We start from the raw sequence: 25,596 nt of genomic DNA on the forward strand, positions 1-25,596 counted from the left end.
AAACTCTTATATTTTATGATATCATCTGTTACTCATCTATTATTGCTTTAAGGACTGGAGATTTTAAATAGGTGGAACAAAGTTCAGCTGCTGAAAAGTACAGGAGTTAAAAATTCACTTTTAAATAAACTTATTGTCATTGCGAATCTTGGCATGTTATTTTAAAATAACCATTCATTTGGGGAATTTAAGAAGTATTTATTTTAATAACAACAGGAAATAATAAGGAGAGCCAGATTCTGCATTCTGCTTGAGGATGCCAGTCCGAAGTGAGCTATGACGTGAGTTTCACGTGATTGCAACTGGGAATTTCTTAATTTCTCTTTTAGGAGTATTGCATCATTTATTAAGCATATGTCTAATCACCATTAAAAACCTAGATTCAATTTCTTCAGTGTTCAGTCAAACTACATGTTGATTAATTTTCACAGACCTTGCTCACGTGTCCTTTTATAAACCAAACTAGAGGTTTGCTCAATTACACTGAAGAAAGCCAACATCAGGATTAATAAACTGATTATCAGTCCCAGGTCTAATCAGCTACACCAGCCTGCTCTTTCTGATGGCAGTCTTTCTTGAAAAATCAGTTTCTGGGTCTAATTGTGAACAGCTACAGCAGTACTTTCTTTGAGACCTTGTGCTAGCCTCACACAACAAAATTGCAAAGTTAGACTTTCAGATGACACTATACATGGATAATCATTGAGCAATAATGGAAAAAATGCCTGATCATAAAATTCCCTTGAGCTCATATGAGGTATTTTACTGAAGCTAACAGGCTTCTATATACATTCAATTTTTTACAAGGTTAGAAACCCTAACCATTTTAGAACCTTAAAGCAAAAGAGTTCATAAATTAAAATAACCAGTAAGCCTAGGTCTACAACATATAGGCTCTAAACAACAACAGTGCTATGCATTACACATGTACACTTTTTTGCAGTTTGTTTATTTTAGAAGTAGAGAAGTCAGAGTCTGAATTACAGGGATGAATAGGAGAATTACATGTCCGATCACTTTATTTCTAAGGTATGCAAGAGCATAAAATTACATAAACATTTAAGGGATTGCAAAGTATCATGGTCAGAAAGATGATGTAGAATAATTCAAAGTTCCTATTTAATTGGGTTTCATCTATTGAGAAAGAGGAATAGACATATGCTTTTCTTATTTTACTACTTTAATTTCTCAAAGATAACATCTTTATTCCTCACCTAGCCCTTTATTAAAACGTCACCATTTTTTTGTATCTTACTTAACTGCTATGAGACCAATGATATGTTATAGGGTGACACATACACCTTAGGGATTATATGCATGCATTGCAGTGAAGCAACATAATGCCTAGTTTGTCCTCACTTTACAAATTTTGATTTCCTGTTTTCAATGCTTTTAGTATTTTGAATATTTGAAATTTTCACTATTTTCAGTTGAGCCAATTAAATGGAATGAACATTTCCATTACAATTTAATATTTTAAATGGTATTGTCCAGGAATGCAAGGAAATGACAAATATGCCTAACATTAATAAAACTGTTCCTTTAAATTATATAGGAGTATTCTTGAGTATTACTTGGAATCAGAAGTTCTCCTTATAGCACATTTACACTTTCAAGATGAACTATCTGACTTGTTAGTAGCAAGTAATTAAAGTTTCCCTAGAGCAGAAACTGGAACCTGGTTTTCCTGCATCTCAGACTAGCCAAAATGTGGTTTCTGCCTCTTACATACATATAGATATACTTTCAGTCTCTCCCTCAATTATCGATGAAAAAAAATCAGATGTTATTTGGGTCTTTTTGCTGAGAAATCAGAACATGCTCCTGTTTTTAAATCATGAGAAATACTGCTAATGGGAAAAAAGTTTCCTGTAAGCTCCTGGACTTTCAGTGCTCTAGTGACTGAAGTAGTTTCATTGCTCTACACACAGCTTTCTTTTCTCCATCTGTGATATACTTCCATGTCCCTGGTATACAGTATATGTACATACATACAATTTTAAATAAAATACATTATATCTAAAAAAATATGTTTCAGTTAACTTGAAAGTCTTGAGATTTCGATAAGACTTTTCTATTGCAATGTAAATACAGGAAGGTACACATACCCTAAAGGATGTGCACTGGTTATAGTACTCTACGCACTGGAACAGTGTACGGTCCAGGCATGACTGCAAAAGAGACCCAATTCTTTCCTTGGACCTTCAGACTTCTATTTTCTGAAGTAGATAAATTTATTTGCACATCAAGAAAACTAAGACAAGTATTCCCTGTAGCTAGAAAACTTTGTTTTGGGATCTGAAATAAATGTATCAGATGTAAACTTAAATAATTCAAACTATCCTTCATAAATATTCCCCAATATCTTTTTAACAAAGAAAAATTTTCTAGTAGCACGTGTCTTTAATCCAGACTGGTAAATAGCTGAACAAGCAGATGATGTGGCACCAGGAACTATCATTCAGTAGAGTTAGATTCAGATTTTTCATATCTTGAAGTTCAATAATCCAAACACTTTCAGCTGCAGACTGGGCCCTTCTCTTATTCTAGAATATATCAAACTGAAGATGGAAGGAGAAAACCAGTCTTTATTCAAGGTTAAATTCAGTTACCTTTACTGCTGCCTTCCAAAAGTTGTGGAAACAGTGAGGCGAGTACGAATGTTTGCAGTTTTACATTTCTTCAGTACGATTTCATGAATAATTCACACTTGCTGTGTGCATTCTTTAGCTGTGATTTTACACATTGATACATAGTTTGAATTTAACTAATGGAAAGACTGTACTGCCTTAACTGCATGTTTACGGTAGGTAATTCCATATAATCGAAACTCAGCAGTGAGCTACAGCATAGTTCTTTTAATTTGAGATATCAGGATATCCATATTGAAATAAAAGTGTAAATTAAATGGCGTAAAGTCGGTATAAGAGAAGCTTTAGTAGAAGCCATGTCAGGGCTCTGAGCAGGTCTGCTGGGAAATCAATTAAGAAGTCACTTGAGAACCTGTATACTTAGGCAACTAATAAAAGAATTTTGTCTTTGGCAAATCCAGCTCCTAAGTGTATGTCGTATATTAGATGTTTGAATTATGCAAGGTCTCAACTGTAATAACATAAAATACGTTTTCCTCTCTCTTATTAAAGCCCTCTCATTCCTGCCTGAAAATTGCAGCAGGCCCCTCATGACCACACACAAGCGCTGTGTGCTGTACCATTTTCTCAAATAGTTAGCTCTAGCTGGTAAACAGAATCACTTAATTCTGTAAGTTATCATATAAGGTTTGTAGGAAGAGAAATAAAACATTCTTCCTTCAAGAGCTCTATAATCTGAAAATAGGCCTTCTTGATAAATAAAAACCAATAAATTCACTAATTTAAGTAAATTGAATGCCAGACACTTGAGATAAGGAACCTATATCTGTTTTCTAAAGATCAATGGTAAATATTTTTCTCAAACATAAAGTCGTTAATAGGAGATTTTCCATGTCATGAACTAAGAGAGGTTTAGAGAATAATTTGACTGCAGCTGCTTGAACAGGAGTGTTTCTTGCCCTTTTGGATGATGTAGAATATCCTGCCTGGCCTTCTGCCATAAGGTCCTCAATGATGCTATGCCAGAAGCGTGCCAGTTCTCCCAGCTCCTGTTTCATACCTGTGCCATGCAGGGGTTTCAGATAATCGAGGGCTTTTAAAATATTAATCAGGTGCCTCAGATTTAACTATCTCAGCAACCATCTATGACTTCATGGCTAGGTCTACAAATAGCCATAAGTGGGGGAGTGACTCTCCCAGGACTGTTTTATGCAGTCCTTATCCTTCCAAGTGGAGTGCTCTGATCAGCAGGGCTTACAAATAATGATTCTTTTTTGATTTTGTCTCCAACGAATGTATCTTCTCTTTCTTTTTGCAAAACAGCAGAAGCTCAGTTCCAGGTTTGGAATGTGGCCTTTCTGTTTTGATAAGACTCGTGATTGTTTGACTATGTCAGATGTGATCTCGGTTTACCTTCTAGAAACGCCAAGGATTTAGGTGGTCGAGCACCTAGTTTGAGGATTCCACCCCATTCTCTTAAAATGAGATGAGCTTAAAATTTCTCAGGCCTCTCAAAGTAAGGACCTAAGTGTAACAGCAAAAATTCCTATCAAATTTAAACATCATAAGGTGTCTGTAAGATGCCAAACTCACCTTGCCCAAGGAGGAAAAAAAAGGAAAAATCAGGGTCATGCAGGGAGAAGCTGCTTTATAGTTTCAGCTTATATTATATTATTCATAAAGTCTGTTTCTTTTACCTTCCAGCTATCAATTGCTTGTATTTCAGTCTCCAGACACTCATACTGTCAAATACCAGGACAGTACAACTCTAGTTCCAGTCCTCATCTTTGATTTTTGCCTACACGTAGCAAGTTGCCTGGGAGGAGCTGTCAAGGTCGGGGGCATGGACAATAGCTAAGGTTAGTCTGCTCTGCTTACAGACAGTATTGCACAAGACAGACACATGCAGAAACCTGCCCCAGTTCCAGAAATGTTATCAGACAGAATTTATGTGGTTGCATCTAACTCAGATTGTTTGTGTTCTAGATAAACCTTAATTCAGGAAATATCTCTTCAAGCTTGCACCTAAACCGCCTCTGTTTCACAGAAGCACATATGCTGACACACTGACTTCTAACACATGTAAGGCTTTACTAATACGAGCCATAATCCTGTAATCACAGTCATTATGCTGCATGTACACTGTTGAACACCCGGGTATTATTTGTGATTTTCTTTTGTTATTATCTCTGTTCTGTTATTAGACTATTACATTTAAATAGCAGATTTTTTTTTTCTTTTTTAATATGCTAAAGAAAAATAAATTTCTATTTTGTATTTCTTAGAAAGATATCTGCCAACCTCTCTATCTCTTCCTGTCTTTCCATCCTTTCTTGCTTCTTTATTTCTTGGGTATAATTCACATAAAGATTATAATGAAAGATATAGGAACAGAAATGTGGCTTTTTAAAATGTATGCAGGTATGAGAAAATATATATTGTTACTATTAATTTTTGGCACCATACTGCAGTAGTAAGTCTGTCTATGCAAGCATATGTGGGACAGAGTTGACTACATAGTGTAGATAATTTAGAGAAAAAGTAATTTTATGAGATTTATTATTCATTCTGAATTCTTGTTACTATAATTTCTGAGTAAATTAGAAAAATTCCAAAGGGAAAATATATACATATATATATATATATATATATATATAAAAGAGACATTTTACTACTTTGCTATGGACATTAGTTTAATAGAACAAATCAGGTTGTAATGGAATTTCAAACCACTAGCTTCTGTTTTCATGTAGCAAGGCTGTATGAAAACATTCCCCACAGAAATCTTTAAGAAATAATATTTTTAACTGGTGCCTTTAAGATTAATCTGAAGAATCTAAAAGGAAAGAAGTTCATTTTCACTTTATGTTTTTTAATAAAATCAAAATTATATGTGAGAAATACTGAAATAAGCTGATAAAAATATGTACCTTTTAAAAACACACCAACAAAATATAAGCACAGTTGTTTCAAAGATTCAGAGGAGAAAACTAGACTTACCATCATGTTTGAAGGACTCTGAGAAATGGTAGAGATTTGTTGGAGAGTGATAATGTTGTGCAGCTCCTCTCCAGCCTGAAGAAGATACACTTCCTAATGAAGGGCTGCTTAATCGTGGTCTGTTCTTTGAATTAAACGAGGCTAAAGGTGAGCTGCCAGATTTAATTCTTAGGATAGCAGCATATGAAGTGGGGAGGCCAGGAACAGCTTCTGAATATTCTGGAGAAAAAAAAAAAAAAAAAAAAAAAAAAAAAAAAAAAAAAAAAAAAAAAAAAAAAAAAAAGATGAATTCTGAGTAGGGCTAAAACCTGTTGTTTTGTCAAAAGGACAAGCTGTGCATTAGAATAATTTGGATAAAAATTAAATACTAAGAAAAAAGAAATTTATTTTTATTTAGCATGTTAAAGAAAAAAAGAATTCCAAGGTTGTTCTCCAGAAACAGACCACTAGACTGTCAGAGACACTCCAAAATCCGTGGCAGGCTTGGATTCTACATGGAAACAGCTGGCAGCAGCTCTAAGACAGATACAGAAGTTCACCTGCATTTTCAACACAATGTAAAAATCATGTGCTTATTAAATTATTTACCAATATTAACATGAATTTTCAAAATTTTTAATTCTATTCCAATGACTTTCCCTGATAGGTAGAAGAATATCTGCCAAGCCATCATCTTTCCTTCACATCCTTACTTTGCTTAGTATGTGCAGTTCAAAAGCAATCACTGAAGCTAAATATCCTCTTTAATTCAATAGTACTTTACAAATCAGGTAGACTATTTAAAAAGCCAAAGTATACGTTTGTGTACAAATATAGCTTTCCCACAAAAATACACATGTCAAAGTCACCTCCTTTTTATTTTTTTTAATCTCTGCAACTTCTTTTTTTTTCTTTTCTACCTATGTGTTGGTGCCTATAAACATGGAATACGCCCCAATTTTCTGATCCCTGAATAACACTAAATATAACAGCAATATTTTTAACACAGTTATATTATTATAGATTACAAAGACTGCCTACGAACTGCAGGAACTAAGCAAGCAGAACTCCTGTTGAAATCAATTGTCCTTAACATGCAAGAGCTGGAGAAGCAAAGTCCTAAGGATATGAGAAGAACATTAAAAATACATTAATGTGGATGAGGAAGGGGAGTCGGTCTGCATATCAAAAAAATGCCTAAGAAGGAATTGATTTTTCTTGGGATAATGGAAGTGGCTGGCAGGAAAAAAGGTCATTGTTCTGTTATCACCAGTGATGATAAATATTTATAAATTGGACATTCTTCCCCATCTTGGCATAACACGGAAAATGAAAAACTATGAGTGTCCTCTTCAAAAAATTGAAAAACATTGAATTGAAATAAAAACTCTGACATATTAGACCCTTCCTGAAAAGCTTTTAGAAAGTGTTTTATACTTTGAATGATATAAAATTAGAGGAATATGCATTTTACCTTATGAAGCTTGTGCCAGTAAACTCTGAGAGGCTTTCAGTTCTTGAGAAAAGGTTGTTTTAGTATAGTACTTATTGTCTCTGATTATATGTTAAAAATACACACTTTTACCTTTTATTAGAGACTTTAATTTGGCAAAACCAGAATAATCGTGTTTAAAAACAATGTTTTTCTTCTAGGCAAACTGTATATGTGTAGGTTATACATTAATGCAGTATCTTGGTTAAACCTGGGATACAAATATGCAATAGTCAAACAGAGAGGAAAGGCGCAAGTAAGGAAAACTGCTGTAAGATGTTTTTCGTAGTGGTCTCATAAACCATCTATTTCATAATACACATTATTCTGTTCTGTAAATCATATATATTGTATCATCTTTCCTGGCCCACAAAGAGAGAGAAAGTAGGAATATATAATGCTAAAGTTAAAAATTAAAATTTAGGAATATAGTTTATAAAACGTCTTGTAACATTCATTAGAATACTAATGTATTTTCTGTTCAACAAAACAGTTGATTTTCCTTCAATATATTCCTTAAATTTTTTTAGCAAGGTCTGCAATATTTATGTATTTTAATTCTTTCTCAGAAAACATTGAAAAAATCTGTAAATTTCATATTAAAATCTTTTGCTATTAAAATCAGTTAGTTTCATTCCGATTTCTCCATGAAATAAGAACATCAAGGTCACTAAGTTCTCTTGAAGAAGCCTGTATATTTTTGACTCATGAGCTCACCAAATTTGTGTTACGAACAAAAACATTTTTGACCTTTCAAATATAAATAATTTCAGATAAATGAGCTGTGGTAGAAACATCAAAGTTGAATTCATCACCTGAAGCACTTAATGTAGAAAGGGCACCTTTGCCATGGGCAGAGATGACGTTCCCTGGGGAACAGCGGTGTAAAGGAGGGGTGCTACAGACTCCAGCATCGTCCGTATCAGAGGGCAGAAGCGCTCAGCAGTGAGCAGGGCAGTCCTGGCCGCAGAAGACCTAATAAGTTGTGCTGTAAATAGTATTGCTGTGCACACTGGAGCTTCTCAGGTCCTCTCGGGTCAGGGTCGCTGAGATCTGCAGGGCTGGCAATGCCATCCCCGGAAAATGCAGGGAATCTGAGGACGGATTTCCCATGGAGTTGGGATGTGTCTGGATGCTACCAGGAAAGAAGGACTGCAAGGCACCATGCAAAGTGCTCTTACCTTAGAAAGATACCACATTTCTTTGTCTTGTAAATACACACATACCCGTTTGATCCTTACCCAAAGAGGATAAATTACCTATATTTATACCTATAATTTTTACCTATAATTACCTGATAAAGAAACAGAAAGAAAAAGAAAGTTTTAAGTTGAAAAGTGAGGTTTCACAGAACTATTCCTGTGTATATTTTAATACACAAGTAAAACTGCGTATTTTGATCACAAATACATATTCGGTTCTACAGAAATAAATTCTCCTAGGAGTTTTCTTTTTTAATAAAAAGAATGTGGACCTACCTTTGGTCCAAACTTTACAGCACAGCATAATAAACTTTAATAAGGTTTCCAAAAGAAACATGATTGCATTCACATCTATAATGAATGTACTTTTTCTTGAGTATTTTCTGCAAGTACAGGCACTTTTCTATTTTCGGTACGGTATTTTAGCTGCATGCTCTTTTGCTCTATGGAAAAGGACATGGGTTTGGGGAAACTTTGTGTTAATACTGTATTCAGCAAATGATACTTTGTGAGACTGAAATATTGCCAGCCTCAGACTTCAAAATGTATGATACACAATATGTGTGTATCAGGAATAACACTGTAATGCCAGAAGACCTTTTAAACTGTGCAGTCCATTTGTTGACTGTAGAAAATAATGTCATAGAGGGTGTTCTTGAGTATATTAGCTATTCTAGCTTGGGAAGATTCAAATAATTATTCTTATATCATTTCACTGGGAAAACTATAGAACAGTGTTTCTGGGTGGATATATTACCCGAGCTAGGCGTGTAAGAGCTAGGCTTACTCTGAGGGCTATATGTAGCTTCATTAGCAATGAAATGAAGATTAGTAATTAGGAATGAAATGCTTGAGCTAATAACCCCAATTCCTAGCTACAGGACAGCATATTGTTTAATGTAGCTTCCAGGTTTGTGTTGCCTCGTATTAAGCCAGCATGGAAAGTGAGAAGAGTAGGCACATGACTGTTTGCAACTTTCTGTACGGACGTACTATTTTGTAATTCTTCCTCTCTTTTCCCAGGCTAAAATTTTCCAGCTCAGTGATGCGCACTGAGAACAAAACGCAGGCAGGCCCCCGCTCCTCGTACAGATCTGCTTCTCGGCTCTCCTCCTTGTTACGTCTCTCTTTCTCTGCCCGCTCCACCTGCGTGCCCTAAAAGTCCCTCAAACGATCTTGGTCACCGGGGAGGAACATCCTTCTACCACGTGCTGCCAGACCAAGCACACAGGAAAACAAGATATGGCAAATAAGCAGCCTTCCTCCCTGCTACCCACCAAGGAGAGAGAAATGACAGATATACGTACAGATGCCACTACAAACAAACACACCGAATTGTTGTACCCCCCCCCCCCCAGTTAATTTGTCTTAAACCAGGCCATGTTATCTAAAAGTAGGAGACCAAAATAAATACTAATCCTTTAAAAATGATGCTATGGAATACCTTTTCTTTTTAGTCTTTTTTAATTACAAGGACATGCCAGCTTGTGAGGTGATGCATACCATTGCTCATGGGAGGCTTGAGCTAACAATTTCTCCTGAGCTAGTTAGTTTGGGAGATGGGTTTGTGTCATTAGGGCGGCTTAGAAATAGGCTAGAAGAAGCAGCAAGCAGTGGCCTGATAGAGAGACGCCAAGGCAGGACCAGCCTCCAGCAGGGAGAACCACATCTGCAGGGGAAGGAGGACCAAGAAGGTGCAGGAGCCAGAGAAACTTGGATGGGTAAGCAATAAGAGGGGTGGGAGAGAGGAGAAAATACAAGAGTAGCAAAACCCCTGCCAGACTGTCTAAGCTTTGCCAACATATCATGTAGCTGGAACAAAAGTGAAAAGAAGCCAGAATGAAATCTACAGTGCTACGCAGTCTCACTTTCTGCAGAAATATGAATTAAAATGTAGCTTTTGCTGTTGTCATATCCCCCATTTTCAGGTCAACTGTAGCTCTTCTGTTTCTTTGCACGCATTCTACCTGAATGTATGTATTTAAAAGAATACTGTGTTCGATGCAATAAGCTGTTCCAGTAAATAGGATTCAATGGGATTCAGTATTCAGCAACCTTGAAACAGTTTTGTCAACTTCTTTTTGCTGAAATAGTATGCATAAGCAGCTCAGTGAAATGAATCAAGTCAAGACTACTGTATTTTTCCCACTTTAAAGGAAAACAATATTTTAAAATTCTGTGTTATCTAGCTAGTGGGAAACACTTGTTCCACAGTGGTAAATCTAGCATTTGAAAGAACAAAAGAATCAACATGATTTCATATGGCATGAATGTAAAGGACTGTGGGTAGAAACAGAGAAAAAGGACACAAAAAGTCACTCTACATGGTGAAATGCTTGCACAGTAATGGCAGAATTATGCAAGCTAGTTCCTGACCTTTCATGGTATAATTGTTTTGTTTGGTTGGGATTTATGATTGCTATGAAATTTCATGCTAACTCTGGCTGCTTTGTCATGCTCACGGCGAAGGTGCATCTGAGTAAAGCCTCTCTTGTAAAACATAATTGAAAATGGTTAATAAATCATACGTAAGCAAATATTTCTGATTGTGTTTACTGCAAGCCTATAGCCTGTGATCAGTAGTGACAACTAGAGCAGAAATCAGGCTTACCTGAAAACAAACTCACTTGCTAATCTGAACATTGGCCTCCAGAGATTTAAACTTCTAAACTGTCTAATTACTGTAGCTTAATTAGAATATATTTTTGTTGGAATACTATTTACAATAAAATTATTTCTTTAATTTAGTTTGGATTAGACTTCTGAGATTTAGGAGAATAGATTTCTTTTCCATTATTCAGGTCCTTAGCTTAAACTGCTGGTACATAGATGTTACTCTCTAATGTAGTTGCTAGCTTTGCCACAGCCTTCCCTTAAAATCCCTCAGGAATTCCATCAAAGACCTCTGGGTAGATCTCAAAACACTGGTGCACCTGAGCTTCACAGAGAAATTATACTTTTCCCTAACCTCGTTCTTAGAGCTGACTTAATCCTTGGAATGAAAAACCCAGAGGTTATTCAGTTGTGGGCAGACATAGGGAAGGGAGAGCTGAGCCCAAATGGCAAAGATGGAAGCCAGACACAGTAAAATCAGCAGCTTTGATTCGACTTCTTTGTCATTTGGACTAAACTGGACTAGACCTACCAGCCCTACAGTCATTTTAATTCCAGTTTGGCACTTTTAAAATAAACTATATCATTTTTTCTTTATGTATATTTTCTTAAATGTGATTTCTAATAGTAAATTATGATTTGAATTAGTTTTGGTAACTTTTTAATAACTCTGTGTCAACTCATTAAATTATTCCTGCAGCTTTTATTATTTCCAGTACATGCTGTTCTTGGTCTTTCTTTAATCAGATTCATCACAGCTTGGAAAAAATGTCATTATAGATAACAGAAAAATTGTCTTCTATTGATTAGATATTCTTCTTTTAGAAGCAAAAGTATGAATTTCTAGATTATTGAAAATAGGTTTGCTCCTAAACATGTAATAGCTATTTGTATCTATGTCAGAGTAAATTCAGCTTAATGTCATGTGTGCTGGGGGAAAAGCAAGCTGACTCTGACAAAAAGAGGGTCTTTTTCCCCAGGATAACAAATACTGCTATGTGTTTCTTAGGTACAGTTTGTCTGTTCAAATAGAAAACACCATTATTGTCCTACTATATTTTGACATATTTCTGCTATTTCAACATAGCTTTATTAACGGTATATCGTAATTTGACCAAAATACATTCTTTCCTTCAATATAGAAAGATGATACAAGACAAATTAGCTGAATCTATCACCTAAAACTTCTTTTGAAAATTTTCTTATGTTTGAAATCTAAGGACAACGTACCTTTGAGTAAAAGCTTCCGACTCTTGGGGTGATGTTTCCTTTTCTTTCACTCTTATTATTTATTTATTTTCTTTTAAGTGACTTTTGGTCAGTTGCTAACTCATTGACATTTCTCAACTATCTAATTAAAATGTAGTGCATCTTATAATACTTGCAAATGTGACCTTCATTTGTATATTTTTGCTAGCTAGCATGTTTAATCAAATGTCACTATGAACGCTAACCCATTTTTTTTCATTGTAACTTTTAATTGCATTTTTCCAGTAGAAGTGATCATTCTTCTAAGCTTATAAAAATACGTTGCTTCATTCTGCAAACTTCAGATGGTAATACTGTTCCTCAATTTTATAGGAAGCAATATATTTTCTGTCTTGTATATGAGTTTCCTTTTAGACTACTTTATGACATATAGCTTGGCAATATCCAGAGGGAGGTATACAAGAATGTTAAGAAACTCAGCTGATAAGATGTTCATTGAGGGCAGCATCTGCATGGAATATGTCCTTATGAAAGTTAGGAGTACTCCTGAAACACAGTAAAATGCCACTTAAATTATATTTTCCTGACTAATTGAGATTAACTGCTAGTAAAAAAAAAAAAAAAAAAAAAAAAAAAAAGGTAAAACAAAGAAAGAAGTGAAAGTCAGTAGTAGATTTTCTCATGAACTTTTTAGTGCATCAGGTTCTCCTCTGCACACTTCCCACTGTGTGTTTTATTTTCCTTGTCAGAAATTTTATTTTAAAGCTTTCATTTCCTAACTAATAGCCAAAACAAAAAGAAATGAAGTGAAAAATCAAAAACAAACCAAGAGAAATCAGAAAATTGACACCTTCACTGGCCACCTAATTTTGAACACCTGGAATCTGGATGTCTATGTCAGAGCCGGTCAGGCTGGGCTCACTTTGTGGTCATTGAAGAGAAAGAGGAACTTCTGTCATGTGATGTGATGGACATGTCCAGTACATGGCTACTTCTTGTCACTCACTTTAAAAAGAGAGTAAGATGAGTAGCTGAGATATAAACATCTCAATTTGTTCAAATTAATCTTAGTCCTTTTATCATAAATAGATCAAGGTTCTTTTGTGCTCTTTTTCCCTCAAAATATCGTCCTCCCGTAATATAGAGTCAAGATCTCATTCATTGTTTTCTAAAGTGGCAGTGCAGGATGATTTAGAAGCTAAAAGTTCTCAGAGAAAATATGCTGGCAATCTTGATCAGTCTTTTTCACCACAGATTTGATGATATGGGGAAGGAAGAAAAGGATCTCCTGGCAAAATCTTTCCCTTAGACAAAAAACTGATGCCAGGACTTTGTCCAGAAAAGTAAGCCTTCAAACTAAAAATTGTTTTGATGAATTTTTCAGTAGTCCAATGTTCAAGGAGTATACACATTAATTTAATTTGAAAATCACAAGCAGTTCCTCACATTACCACACTTCAATTTTCTCTTAGAAAACTAATCATACAAAGCAGCGTATCTGAGGAGACAGAATACCATGAACAGATCTGAAAAAAAAGGGGGGTATATTTTGTTTGGCTTCAAAGTAACAAATGGAAACTGTTTTGAAGATTGAAAATACTGACTGAACGATAGTAAAGAATATTTCAAGGGGCTATTAGCAAATGAATCGGCATCTTTGGAATATTATAGTGTTAGAGCTAATTTAAATGTCATGAATTTTTATGAGTAATTTTTTTTTTGAATAATGTAAAGATGCTTTTGTAAAGTTAGTCATTGTTTCCCTTCCTACTGAAGAAAACTATCCATTTTCCATCTCACTTCCATTTCATACTTATTATGTAGCAAATAGATGATTCAATATACTCTCAATTATTCCCACTTTGCATCCAACATATAACATCCACTATTTAAAATAGAAACTTTCAGCTACGGAATGTTTACAGTTACAGTTATGATAATAAAAATATTAATATAATCTAATTATAGGATAACATTTGTCCAAAATAAAGTCATTTAAACTGAGAATAGGGCTTTAAGATTATTTTGTGTCATATTTTGCATCAAAATACCAATTATTTTCTCTATCAAAATATGCTAATATCACTTGTGGATTACTGTTTTTTACAGCTTTTTCAAATTCCTTAAAGACAAGTTACAAAAGGCACTTTTCAGGGGTAAAAAAATATAACTATTTTTTGAACAACTCTTCTGATGTTTATGTTTATTGCAGGAAAAATTAATTCTAAATAATATCAGCAAAAAGTTATAATTCAGTCTAGTTAAATATTTATTGCTTATATTTTGTGCATTCTTATTTTTAACATAAGAGATATTGCTTACAGACTATTGATGTGTGGTATCTTCCTGCCAATTTGCCTAGTGAAAAGGAGCTTTAGGTCAGTTTTATCTGAAAATAAGAGTAATAGAAGATAGTGCAGACATGAGGACATCACTATTCTCATACTACCCAAGAAACAGGATGTACAAATTTGCCTGAAAAAATAAGATATTATCTTTTTTTAAATGTTGCAAGAAAAATATACTAATTATACTGTTAGAAAAATACCTTCTGAAATAGGTCTTGCTCAAACACCAGAAAAATGATGCATAATTAATATTAATACGTTATCTCACTATTGATTTCCATAATGATGCACTCTAAGAAATAATGGCCTCACATGACCCTACATTTTAACTTTCATATACAATGTCATATGGCTCCAAGGAAAATAATCAAGAAAAACTAATCATAGAGTTGTTAACTTCAGTTTGAGCATCTGTTTGTTATACACAAGGTGCCACTTTGTGTTTTATTTTTCCAGAAGCATTCAAAAGGTGGAATGAAAGATAATTGTTCCATGTCAGCATTGATCCTTTCTTATTATAAATTGAGACTGATGAGAAAAATAAAAATAAAGAAATTACATTGAATTTAGTTAGCATTGCATTTAGCACTTCTCAAAATTTCTTAGCTCTTGCAATGTGAATCTGCAAACAGCCAGTTTACTGTTTCAACATTTTTCTTCAAATATCTTAAATTGTACTCAAAACTGACAAAACATTTTGATATATTTCTCCCTCCTTCACTCCTTCACTAAAGGAACATCTCCAGTTACTAGAATTTAAAGTTTTTGATGCTGTGATTGTCACTGTACAAAATCATAATTTAACTGAATGGCATAGTACAGAGAAATAACAAACTCTAGAAAGATGGATAGCAAGGCATTTGCCTTGTGTTTCAAATACGGACATTTTTTTCTTGTCGGCAATGTTCATTTAGGAACAGAACATTGCCAAGTGATAGAAAAACCATACACATTTATTTCCATATTCTGGAATAACCACTGTCCTTATTTATTTATTCTTTTAAATATCTTTTGGTCCCAGGGCTCCATTTTAAGAATTTCTAATGCAAATATCATGCAAGCCATTGAACTGATCAATATTATCATTTATGAGTGGTTTATGGAGGAAAAGCACTCCTTTATTACTTTTGTTTTTCTCTAATATACCTCTATTTGTCAGCAGCTGGTTAGATTTTAGCTGAGTCCATCACCTTAGACTATCCTGAGTTTAATGGAGCTACTACAGAAGTTTGGAAGGAATAAGAAAATGACATGACTGGAGTGGATGGATAGATGAATGGAAGAAGTCTCAGTCTCATACCTGTCACAAATACAGTCAAAATCTGTGGTGTGGCCAACTCCTTCCAGAATCATAGGCCATGAAGAAAATTAACTTTCATGGTACTGAAGAGTCATCATTATGTTTTACCAGAAGTCGGGTACAGTTGAATACTAATTAAAGAGTGAATGGTTCATATAATTTGAATAAAAATACAGTATTATTTGACATACTACATTCATGGAGTTATTTTAATCAAGTTCTGAGGAGAACCTTGAGGGATAGAATCAATAATAACATTTTCCTCTTACTATTGCAGTATTTTTAGTGCTCTTCTTAGTAATTTCATTTCTGCTTTTTCTTCTCCAGACAGCAAAATAGATAGAAAATATTTTTTAAAAAACATAATATGACAATGTTAATCACAGCTCAATACTAAACACACAGACTTTTCCTGAAAGATGATTAGGATCTTGTGATCTCTGGCCTGCAGAAGAGGAGTGCTACTTACTAGGTGCAATTTGTGGGTACATATGAAGAAGTCTCCCCAGACTCCTAACTAGTTTTTGTTTGTCAATTTTTAAATATACTTCATAGTTCTACTTCTTCTGGAACTTGTCATATAATATTTTTCATGTCAAAGGTGACACGTATTCTGTAAGAAGAAAGCATGCAGCATTACTAATGGAAGGTCTATAGTTTGGCCCATCCTGCATACTTATAATTGAAATTTTAACTTATTTTCGCCGTGGCTGATGAACACCATAGTGAGCTGTCAATTTTGAATGCGAAGGGAGAACTAAGTACCAAAGGTCAACTATTTCAGCACAAAAAAATTAAAGCAAATTGATGGATAGAAATCATTATTTGTAACCCTTCCTTCCTACAGCAATATGCGTATCAGAAATTTTTGATTGACATTGTTAATATGAAATGGTTAATTAAATTATTGATAACATCATGAGGGTATGAAACAGCCAAACTCTTAATAGTATGTGTACATAAGACATTACACGTGGATTTTATTAGAAATGGAAATATGTCTATGTTTACAAAACTATGATTTTTTTTTTAAGCAATCAAACTACTGCTGGGTCAGAAAAATGTAAGGGAGGATGTTGCTCACTTTTTAGAAAGGTTTTGAATTGAAACACACATCTAACTAACTCAAAAACACCAGGTTGTCTCTTGCTGTTAGAATACAAGCTCTGATGACTGCCTTAAAGTTCCCAGGTGTTGTTTTCAAAAACCACATTTGTGATTTCCATGTCCTTCAAACATGGAATTAGCTTCCCATACGCATCTTTATTGCCAGCTTGTCATATTCCCCCAGAACCGTCCTGAAAAGCTCTCTTTTTCTGTGATGCCTGTGCAGCAAGGCCAGCTGGATAGCTGCTTTGAGAATTGCTATTGCTTTGTATTTTCTACTGTGTTTATCCCACTTTTTCTTTGGTTTATCTTACACAGTACAACTGCTAGGGAGAACTCTCTCCTTTTGTGTGTATTTTTACCTACCAGTGTAAGCGGTCCCCTATCGCATCCCTGGACATGGGGGTCCAGGCTGCCTGTGAGGACACCTGGCTGGAGGAAGCAGGGTGGAGAGGGACCTTCAGGCTGCCCCGGTGGCCCAGCTGGGCGGCAGGGCAGGCAGCGCCCAAGCCTGGGCTGCCCACTCCTGCCTCACATCTCATAAGCAAAAGTGCACCTAACCCTGTAATCTTTACCATTAAAACATAGGTGTGCTACCCAACATCCAAAACATTGCTAAATACATGCGTGAGTGAAAACTGTGCTCTTGTGAGAAGAAAAGAGGATGCTGTTTCAAGTTCACATCACCAGGCATAACTTTCAACAAGACATATTGCTGTTTAAATAACTACTCTTTTTTAAGAGAGATAGGCTGCTTATTTAAGAAGAAATTATGGAAATATTTTTTTAAAAGATTTTACTTTTCTTTATACATCACAACAGGTATAAACATTTTTCTTCTTTGGATGAAAGCATTAGGAATATTTTTCAACAAAATATAGAAGTGCCACAAACAATGAAGCTGTAAGAGGCTTCTTGAAGGAATGAAAGGTAAAAGAAAGGAGAGAGATATCTCTCCTGAGAAGAGATCATATATTAATAAGTTTGCAAAATTGGAATTTGACAGGTTATGTAATCTACCAATTAAGATTAGTTTGGAGAGCTAATAGTTGTACAGTGCATGCCTAATGCACGGAATTTTACAGAATTTCCTTTTATTATGAGAGAATGTCCAAGGTTTTGGAAGGTATGCAAGTAAATGGAGGCCAAATTAACTCTTAATTTCTTAATTAAAATAATTTTTTTTGATAAGGATCTGCTTTGACGCAGGAAGTTGTGGATAAATTTTTGATTATTGCATAGCCATTTGTGATTCATCACTAATGTAAAGTTTCATTAAATTGTACAGTGAATTGATAGTTATGTAGGATGATGCAAATTTTTGTTATTCCTGTGATACAAATTCTTAAATACTATCTCAGTTATGCATATTTGTGTGTGCAGTGAAAGTAGGCAATCTTTAATTTCCTTTAAAACATCTAAATCCTGGTTTAAAGAATATATTTATTTTCTAGGTAGCTAACGTATTTTTTCCCACCCTTGGGTCCTTCTCTAGTTTTCTGTAGTTTGCGCTGGTATTCACTAAATATTTTACAGTGCATTCTCCACCTCGGCTTGCATCTCTGAGACCTTTCTGTGGCTTAGCCTTCCCTTAGGAATCTTACAAATTAATCATTGTATATACTGTCAGTGCCCTGAATAGCTGTAAAGAGCAATTGCTAAAAATTAAACAAACATTACACATCAAGAGTAAAATTCGCTTTAGTGCTCTGTACAAATACACTGGTGAAGCATCTCTTAAGCCTTTCTGAGTACTTAAAGTGTCATATAGGTTGAAGATTGCTTCTCTACACAGACTGTTAAGGGGATAAGAGATTTTACCTTGCTTCTGTAGTGTTTTCAAAAACAATAAAACTGAAATTAAAAAGAAAAAAAAAAGCTTTGTTATTTTGGACATTATTTCACTAGCTTTCTGTGTGGAAGCAATAGTTCCATGAAAAGCCAAAGCTTGTTTCTTGTCTTCTTTGTCTGAAAATCTGATCTGAGGCTGACTGAGATGTACTACTAGATATATATACACAAATCTCCCAAAGCATTCAGAATTCTTCCAGTCTTTGCAGTGAAATAAGTCAAGTTACACTGTGTACGGATATGTACCTCTACGGAGCACCTGCTTAATCTGTAGTACAAACACCTCTGCACACTATTTCCCTGAGCTGGAAACATCTTTGTTTTGTTAAAACCCTAATATATTCCCTGGTCTCTTCAGGTAATTCTTAATTCCTCTCCTTTGTGTTCATACTGTTTTTTTCTAACCAGAGGCTATGGTGCCTCCTTGTGTCCATTTCCAATTTTTTTTTTTTTTTTTTTTTAATGGTGGAAAGCCCATCACTCACAATGAAACCTCAGGAAAATGAAAGGAAAACCATCAAAAGGATGTGACCATCAAGCCAGACTAAGAGCTGCTTGAAGGACACAGACTTGGGCTGTTCATGCAGATTTTCAGAATAGAAAGAACTGTGGCTGTACAGCCCCCCCCAGAAATGCAAGTTGTTTAAAGATAATAATAAATCTACTAAAAAAATCATGACTGTAAGTGCTTTGTCAGCCAGATGAAGCAGAAAGGGCTGCTTAAAAAGGAGCTACCTAATGGTTTGCTAAACTTTAGAAATGTGAGGAATTTAATTTTAAAGTTCAGCAATAATTTCATGGATTCTAGCTAAAAAAATCAAATGATCAATTTTATCTCACCTAGAATTTTGGCAAACTGATTACTAGTAGTGCTCCCATCAAAAGCTTGTAAAACTACATTCTGAAAAGGTTTAAGTTTGGCAAAATGTCATAGGAAAGAAAAGACTCTTTAAATTGTAACAAGATGAAATATTGTAGCAATATTTGTGGTTCTGTTTGCATGCAGAGAGATAACTTTGGAAGACTGATTACGATAGGGAAGAGAGAGTAGAAAATTGACTATAAATGCAAAATAATGCTTTAAAATATTTTTTAAGACTTCTAAAAGAATATAGATGCCCAGAATTATGTCCCATTTTCAGAAGTGATTTTAGCACATAGAATTTCTAGAGAGGTAATGATGGAGGTTAAAGAGAAGCTGAATCTATTGGGTTTGTACACCCAGTACACACACACACACACACAATGTGTCTCAGCAAGATGTATAATCTCCCGTATAGCTGAGTTCTCCAATATGTGGCTCACATCATTTATCTGATATCAGTCATCTGGTTTATCAGTTTAATATTCTGATTATCACTTGTCAGTTATCCTTGTATTTCATATGTCCTCACAATTCATATTAGTGTTCTTCCCTAAGAGGAAGAATAATAGTTCAAATAGTGTTTTCTGATTTGTTATTAGGATGGTTTTCTCTTCTTTCTTCACTATAGTGGAGCCTATAGAGATTAGCCTTTGGAAATATTACCTTTATTCTCAGTGAAAGTCAATGGCATTTAAGTAGCTCAATTGCTTTTAGAAGTGGGACTTAGGTCAACCTGAGGCTATTTATAATCATTTTATATTTTCAATAACCTTCAGAAAACTGAAGGATCCATTTTATAGGTGTCAAAAATGTTGGCACCTATATCTACATATAGATATTCTATCTGTTTATGCTAACTGACTATTATTAATATTTAAAATATATACTAGAGCAGTATGAAGAGATTAGCCTCTAGGCACAATGGGAAAGGTATTGTATAGATCGAGGGTAAATAAACATAACATTTAAAGACTAGAAGGCAAACACAGTAAATAACACAAAAAAACTGGCAGACTATAACTGCTCTACAGACTTTAGAGTCAACTAAAAGACCTCATCATTACATATAGACCTCGTAATTTTATCTTCTAAAATGTCTAAAGGAGGATGGTAGTCCAAAGACTCAAATGAGAACTCACAACCCAAATGATTCAACCAGTTTCCAATTAATACCATAATACAGCCCAACAAAGTGGCCCTTTTAAATCACTTCATCCAGTAGCTAGCAGCAAAATGACTTTGTGTAAACTATTCAAAGATTTATTACAGTTCCAAACAAATTATTCTAAGTATATTGGTGAGTCTTTTCATAATGTTATAAAGAAGAAGAGGATCTATTAGGAATTAACATGAAGAAATACATGATGTGATAATTATCAAGCTAGAAACAAAGCATGGTTTCTTATTACTAGCAGCAACAACAAATCTAAAGGGAAAATTATACTAGCAAGCAACACTATTATAAATTTGCATGCATGGTTCTAATAAAACGTATAAATGCATTAGAGCCATCTATGTGAGGAACAAATCATCTGTAAGCACTGGCACTGTAACAGATGTAATGGGATTACTGTTGGAACCAGCACTGAAACACCACGGTAGACAAAATTTTGTCCCCATATGTACATCAAGAGAATAATCAATAAAAATATAAAATACAGCTGAGAAAAATCAGCACAGTTGATTTTAGAAGTCACCACAAAGGACTTTTTCTGAGGCAATCAGAAATGTCTATTACATTTCTAAGTAGCATTAGTTTACTATACACTTAGAGAAGTACAGATGGGCAACAATAAGAAAAAGATTATCCAGTCTTGAATTGTTTTGAGTTTATTACTAATTTCCTTTTTAAAACTTAGTTTCCTCTTTATAAGTACGGAATATAGCAGGAATATTTGAGTAAGGAAGATTTTGAGATCCATCACATTTGTCTAAAATATAAATAAGTCCCTTTCCAGGAGAATTTATAATAGTTCTTTTTGTTACTGTGTAATTTAGTGCTGTCGTATACTTAAATTTTTAAGTATGAATAGCGCAGAATAGGAAGATATATTCTAAACTCATCTAGTAGGTACGCAGAACTTTACAGTAAACATACTTAGTATGACTGTTTTGAAGCCTGAGGCTATAGCTTTCATTTCAAAAATCTTTCTATAAAGAAAAGATATTGAATCAATAAGCCTTGTCATTTCAAGGGAATTTGCATTCTGTGGGTTTTGTATTCCCATCCACGTCTTTGCATGATGACAATAAATGTCAATCACAACAACAGAGAAAATACCTTTGTTTACCCGAAACTTCCCTTACTTTGAAATTATAATAAAGTCCATAGAACTGTTATTCCAACATATTTCAGCTGCAGTTGTAGCATGGGGTCAGAACAAGAAGGGAAGCTTTTTGGGGTAGTGCTCCTGGGCTTCCAGAGTCACATTATTTCTGCATTATATATAATGTAAAATAGCTTGAGGGAAAAATGCAACAGTACCTACTAATGAATCATATGGGAAATTCTACTTTGCAACAACATACCAAAATCTTTGTATGCCAGTGCCCGTCTCTGTCTCCAAAGCAGGCTGGATTTGGGGAACTCATTAACCAATAAAGTTGATTTAACTCGATTTTGTTCTATTTGTTTTCAGACTGAGGTCCACATATCGGCCATGTTGGAGCCTTCACATTACTGTATACACAATAACCTGACACTTTTGCCTCCTAATTTTAGCAAGAAAACTGTGTTTCTACTATGCATTTCTTGTGTGCATTAAGGTTATGCAGTTAATTATGTAAGGCACAGGGAGACTTCCTAGGATACTCTCAAAACACTCATTTCACTATTGCCTGAAGGAATTTTTTGTTTTTGACAGTTGCTATTTTAATATTTGATTCTTAAACTCTAATTTGAGCCACTGGACCTCCTCTCCTATGGAGAAAGACCCAGCTTTGTGTTTATGTCTATATAAAGCGCTTCTGGAGGGGTTAGGGTACATTTTTGGCCTGATCTCTTTTGTATCAGTTTCTCCTTTCTTCCATATATTCATATACAGAAGCAGAGCCAAATCCTGAGGATCATCTCCCCTGCAGCCTTCCATGAAGACGAGCAAGAGAAGGTATTATTATTTCAGTATTCATTTTACTTGCATAATTATCCTCTAGAGGAGTGTACTTGGGCTGAAAAATACCTCTAAAAATATTATGGAGCATGTAGCCATCTCATTGTTCTCAAGGCTGAACTTTTTTTTCTCTCTCTCTTCTTCTAAACTGGCATTAACAGACTTTCTTGAAGGAGGAAGGTGCTCCTCAAAAGCTCTCATCCTCATTTCTGTACGGGATCTATGTGGATCAGCTGTTTCTGTGCTGCTGCTTTTAGCTGTCAGTATGGAATACAAATGGAGTTTCTGAAATTTATAACAAATGACAGAAGGGAAAGAGTGTCTCTTTTGAAAGCCTTGTGAGAGGAATTGATGCTGTATTTCTCCAGTCTCCATTCTTCATCCTCTCCTAGTGAGCTTCATAAAATAGCTTGGTGAGACAGACCTTTGTAGTCAGAAATATATCTGGTGTTGTGGGCAGCAGAGCTGAGGAGGCTCATCCATTTCCTGTGCTTTACATTCACTCAACTTTTGAGTTCTCTATCACTTCTTCAGAGGAAGAAAGGATAAAAACCTAAGACTGGAAACTGTTCCTGACTCTTCCAGAGCTTTACAGTCCAAAAATTCAACTTGTTAAAATGTGAGAGGCTTTCTTTTACAGGTGCTCATTATTAGCCAGTGGAACCAAGTTTGAAGGCAAATCCCCTGCAGAAAGTGTGAAATTTTAAAACTGTAATATTACTTTTTTTTCCCCCCAGTCCCACCGAAAACCTCCATAGATGATTGGCACTGAACAATTTTTGCACTAAGAAAAGGAAAGAGAATAAGTAAACACAGGAGAGAATCTGTCAAATTCCAGGTTATGGAAGGCACACAGATTTAAGAAGAAAATGAGAGAGTCAGTTATGTCTCTTCCCTCTGCTCTTTGTGTGTATTTTTGGTGGTGGAGTAGAGTAGACAAGAAGATTTCAGTAGCACAGAGAAGCAGACAACCTCTTACAGTGAAACTGGAAGAAGTTCAAAAAATCGTAGTAAATCACTGGTAGTAAAAATAAGGATTGAAATCTATCTGATTCCATTCGTAATTTTGTTATTGCTGGTAACAACAGAAATAGCACAATACACAGTCAGCAGTATAATATTCCTGAAGCTAGTAAATGATGATATAGACAAGATTGAAATAAATATAAAAGTGAAATGAAGTTTTTTAAAATGGATAAAAACTCTGTGCTGGAGGGCACTTGGCAAAAACGCTTGCTTTTTGTAGAATCAGAACCTCACATTATGCTATTGATGAGCACTCGCTAACCTAGCAAAAACAAATATCAGCTGCTCCTAGCACTTTAACCTCTAAAAACGGATCATGGTTCAGACTAAAAAAATAGCACCAACTCTCTTGTGCTCATTTAAAACATGACTTGACCTTTGAGTGAAAAGTTTGTTCTAGGAGAGTCTGCAAAATTTTGAAATCTGAATAACTTGTCACTGCTGGTGACAATTCTGAAATTTACCTGTGGGCTGTGTAAATGTTCAAAGGTCTCAAAACAGAAACCTCAGAACACAAATAATTCTCTGTCTGTTTAGAAGACAACACCGATTCTTTACTGCAGTGGTTGCAGAGGAAAAGAGAGATCTCCTATATACTCTGCTATGTTTGTGGAGGGTTTTTCTAACACTTTTTTTAGGCAATCTCCTTCCAAAAATTTGTGCACTAGGTTATTTATACATATCTCATGGAGATATCTGAGATTGTGGCCACTAAGGCCATTGAGTTGACTGAAATCAGAAATTTCTGTAGTGGACCTGTACTATTGTGATGAACTCAGTTCTGTAGAACCTACTCTGTTCCTCTCTTCACTCCTTTTGCTCAGATAACTCCTTCCTCCACACCTAACCACAAAGAGAAGAAAAAAACAATTAGTCACAGAAGACATATAAAGATTTCTGATTATCTGGGCAGATCCAAAAGAAGAATCACACATAACACTCTTGACTGTCTCGAACTTCCAATAAAACCAATAATCAATGCTAATTTTGCACTTTTTAGGTATAGACTTGTGTCTTCTAGAGACGTCATTGATCCCACGCAAAAAAATGAGGGCCTGAATGACATACAGGAAGTTTACAGAAAGTCATCATTTTTTAACAGAAATTATTTGAAGGCATCATTAACTCTCTGAAGTAATAATCGATTGAGTTCACTAGTATTATTTTTAGAGCTTTTAGAGTTTGGAAGGGGTATGTGAGGAGCAGAAAGGTTAAAAGGATAGTATAACTAAAAAGCCTCCAGTACTCATGAACGTTGTATTTTAGTTTCATTTTTCATGGCCTTTTTGCATGGAAAAAGAGGATTTTTTTATGTTTACATAAAGTCTAAGATTATCTTTTACAGTTATGCTATAGATCGTCATTTCTGTGGGAAATCCAAATTTCCTTATGCTTTGTGTTTTTCAGTAGTAACAAGGTTGTTGAAGAGTAATAGCCCAGTAAATCACTATTTTTCATTTCCTCTGTGCTGTTTCTGTAAGTCAGTTTTTGGGTGTTGTGAAGAGAATGTAAAAAGTTTTCTGTGACAATGAAGATTCAACCTTGAAAAGATAAAATAAAAAAGAAAATAAATCTTAAAGCTTTCAGAGTATGAACTGCGGCAGGTAGAGCTGTCATCAAGTAAGGAGCTGTTCATAAAACACTGAGGTCAACTTGTTATGTAGAAAATGTTGCTAGGAAAGAATATTACAGATTCCATCTACAAGGAAAAAGATTCTTTTTGTATTAAATGACTCAGCTTTCTCCTAAAAGTTAGCCTGTTTTTCCTTTCTCTTTTTTAAAAATATTGTTGCATCAGGAAATATCTACTTATCAAAGTGAAAAAATACAAAAATACATCTATTTGGACAAATGGTTTCCTGGGACTACTTTTAGATATCAGAAAAAAAAATCCTAGAATATC

General features: G+C 34.8%; 1 protein-coding gene across 1 annotated transcript in view; it reads right to left on the reverse strand.

Moving 5' to 3' along the window:
* The window catches only part of CNTN5 (contactin 5), a 660,492-nt gene that overhangs the window by 257,608 nt on the left and 377,288 nt on the right, over positions 1–25,596 (reverse strand). Inside the window, exon 5 of the mRNA XM_062567302.1 lies at positions 5,592–5,810. Within this exon, the coding sequence (XP_062423286.1) occupies positions 5,592–5,810 (219 nt within the window). The remainder of the gene's footprint in view (positions 1–5,591; positions 5,811–25,596) is intronic.

Source organism: Rhea pennata, chromosome 1 (assembly GCF_028389875.1).
Source record: "Rhea pennata isolate bPtePen1 chromosome 1, bPtePen1.pri, whole genome shotgun sequence".
Lineage (NCBI taxonomy): Eukaryota > Metazoa > Chordata > Aves > Rheiformes > Rheidae > Rhea > Rhea pennata.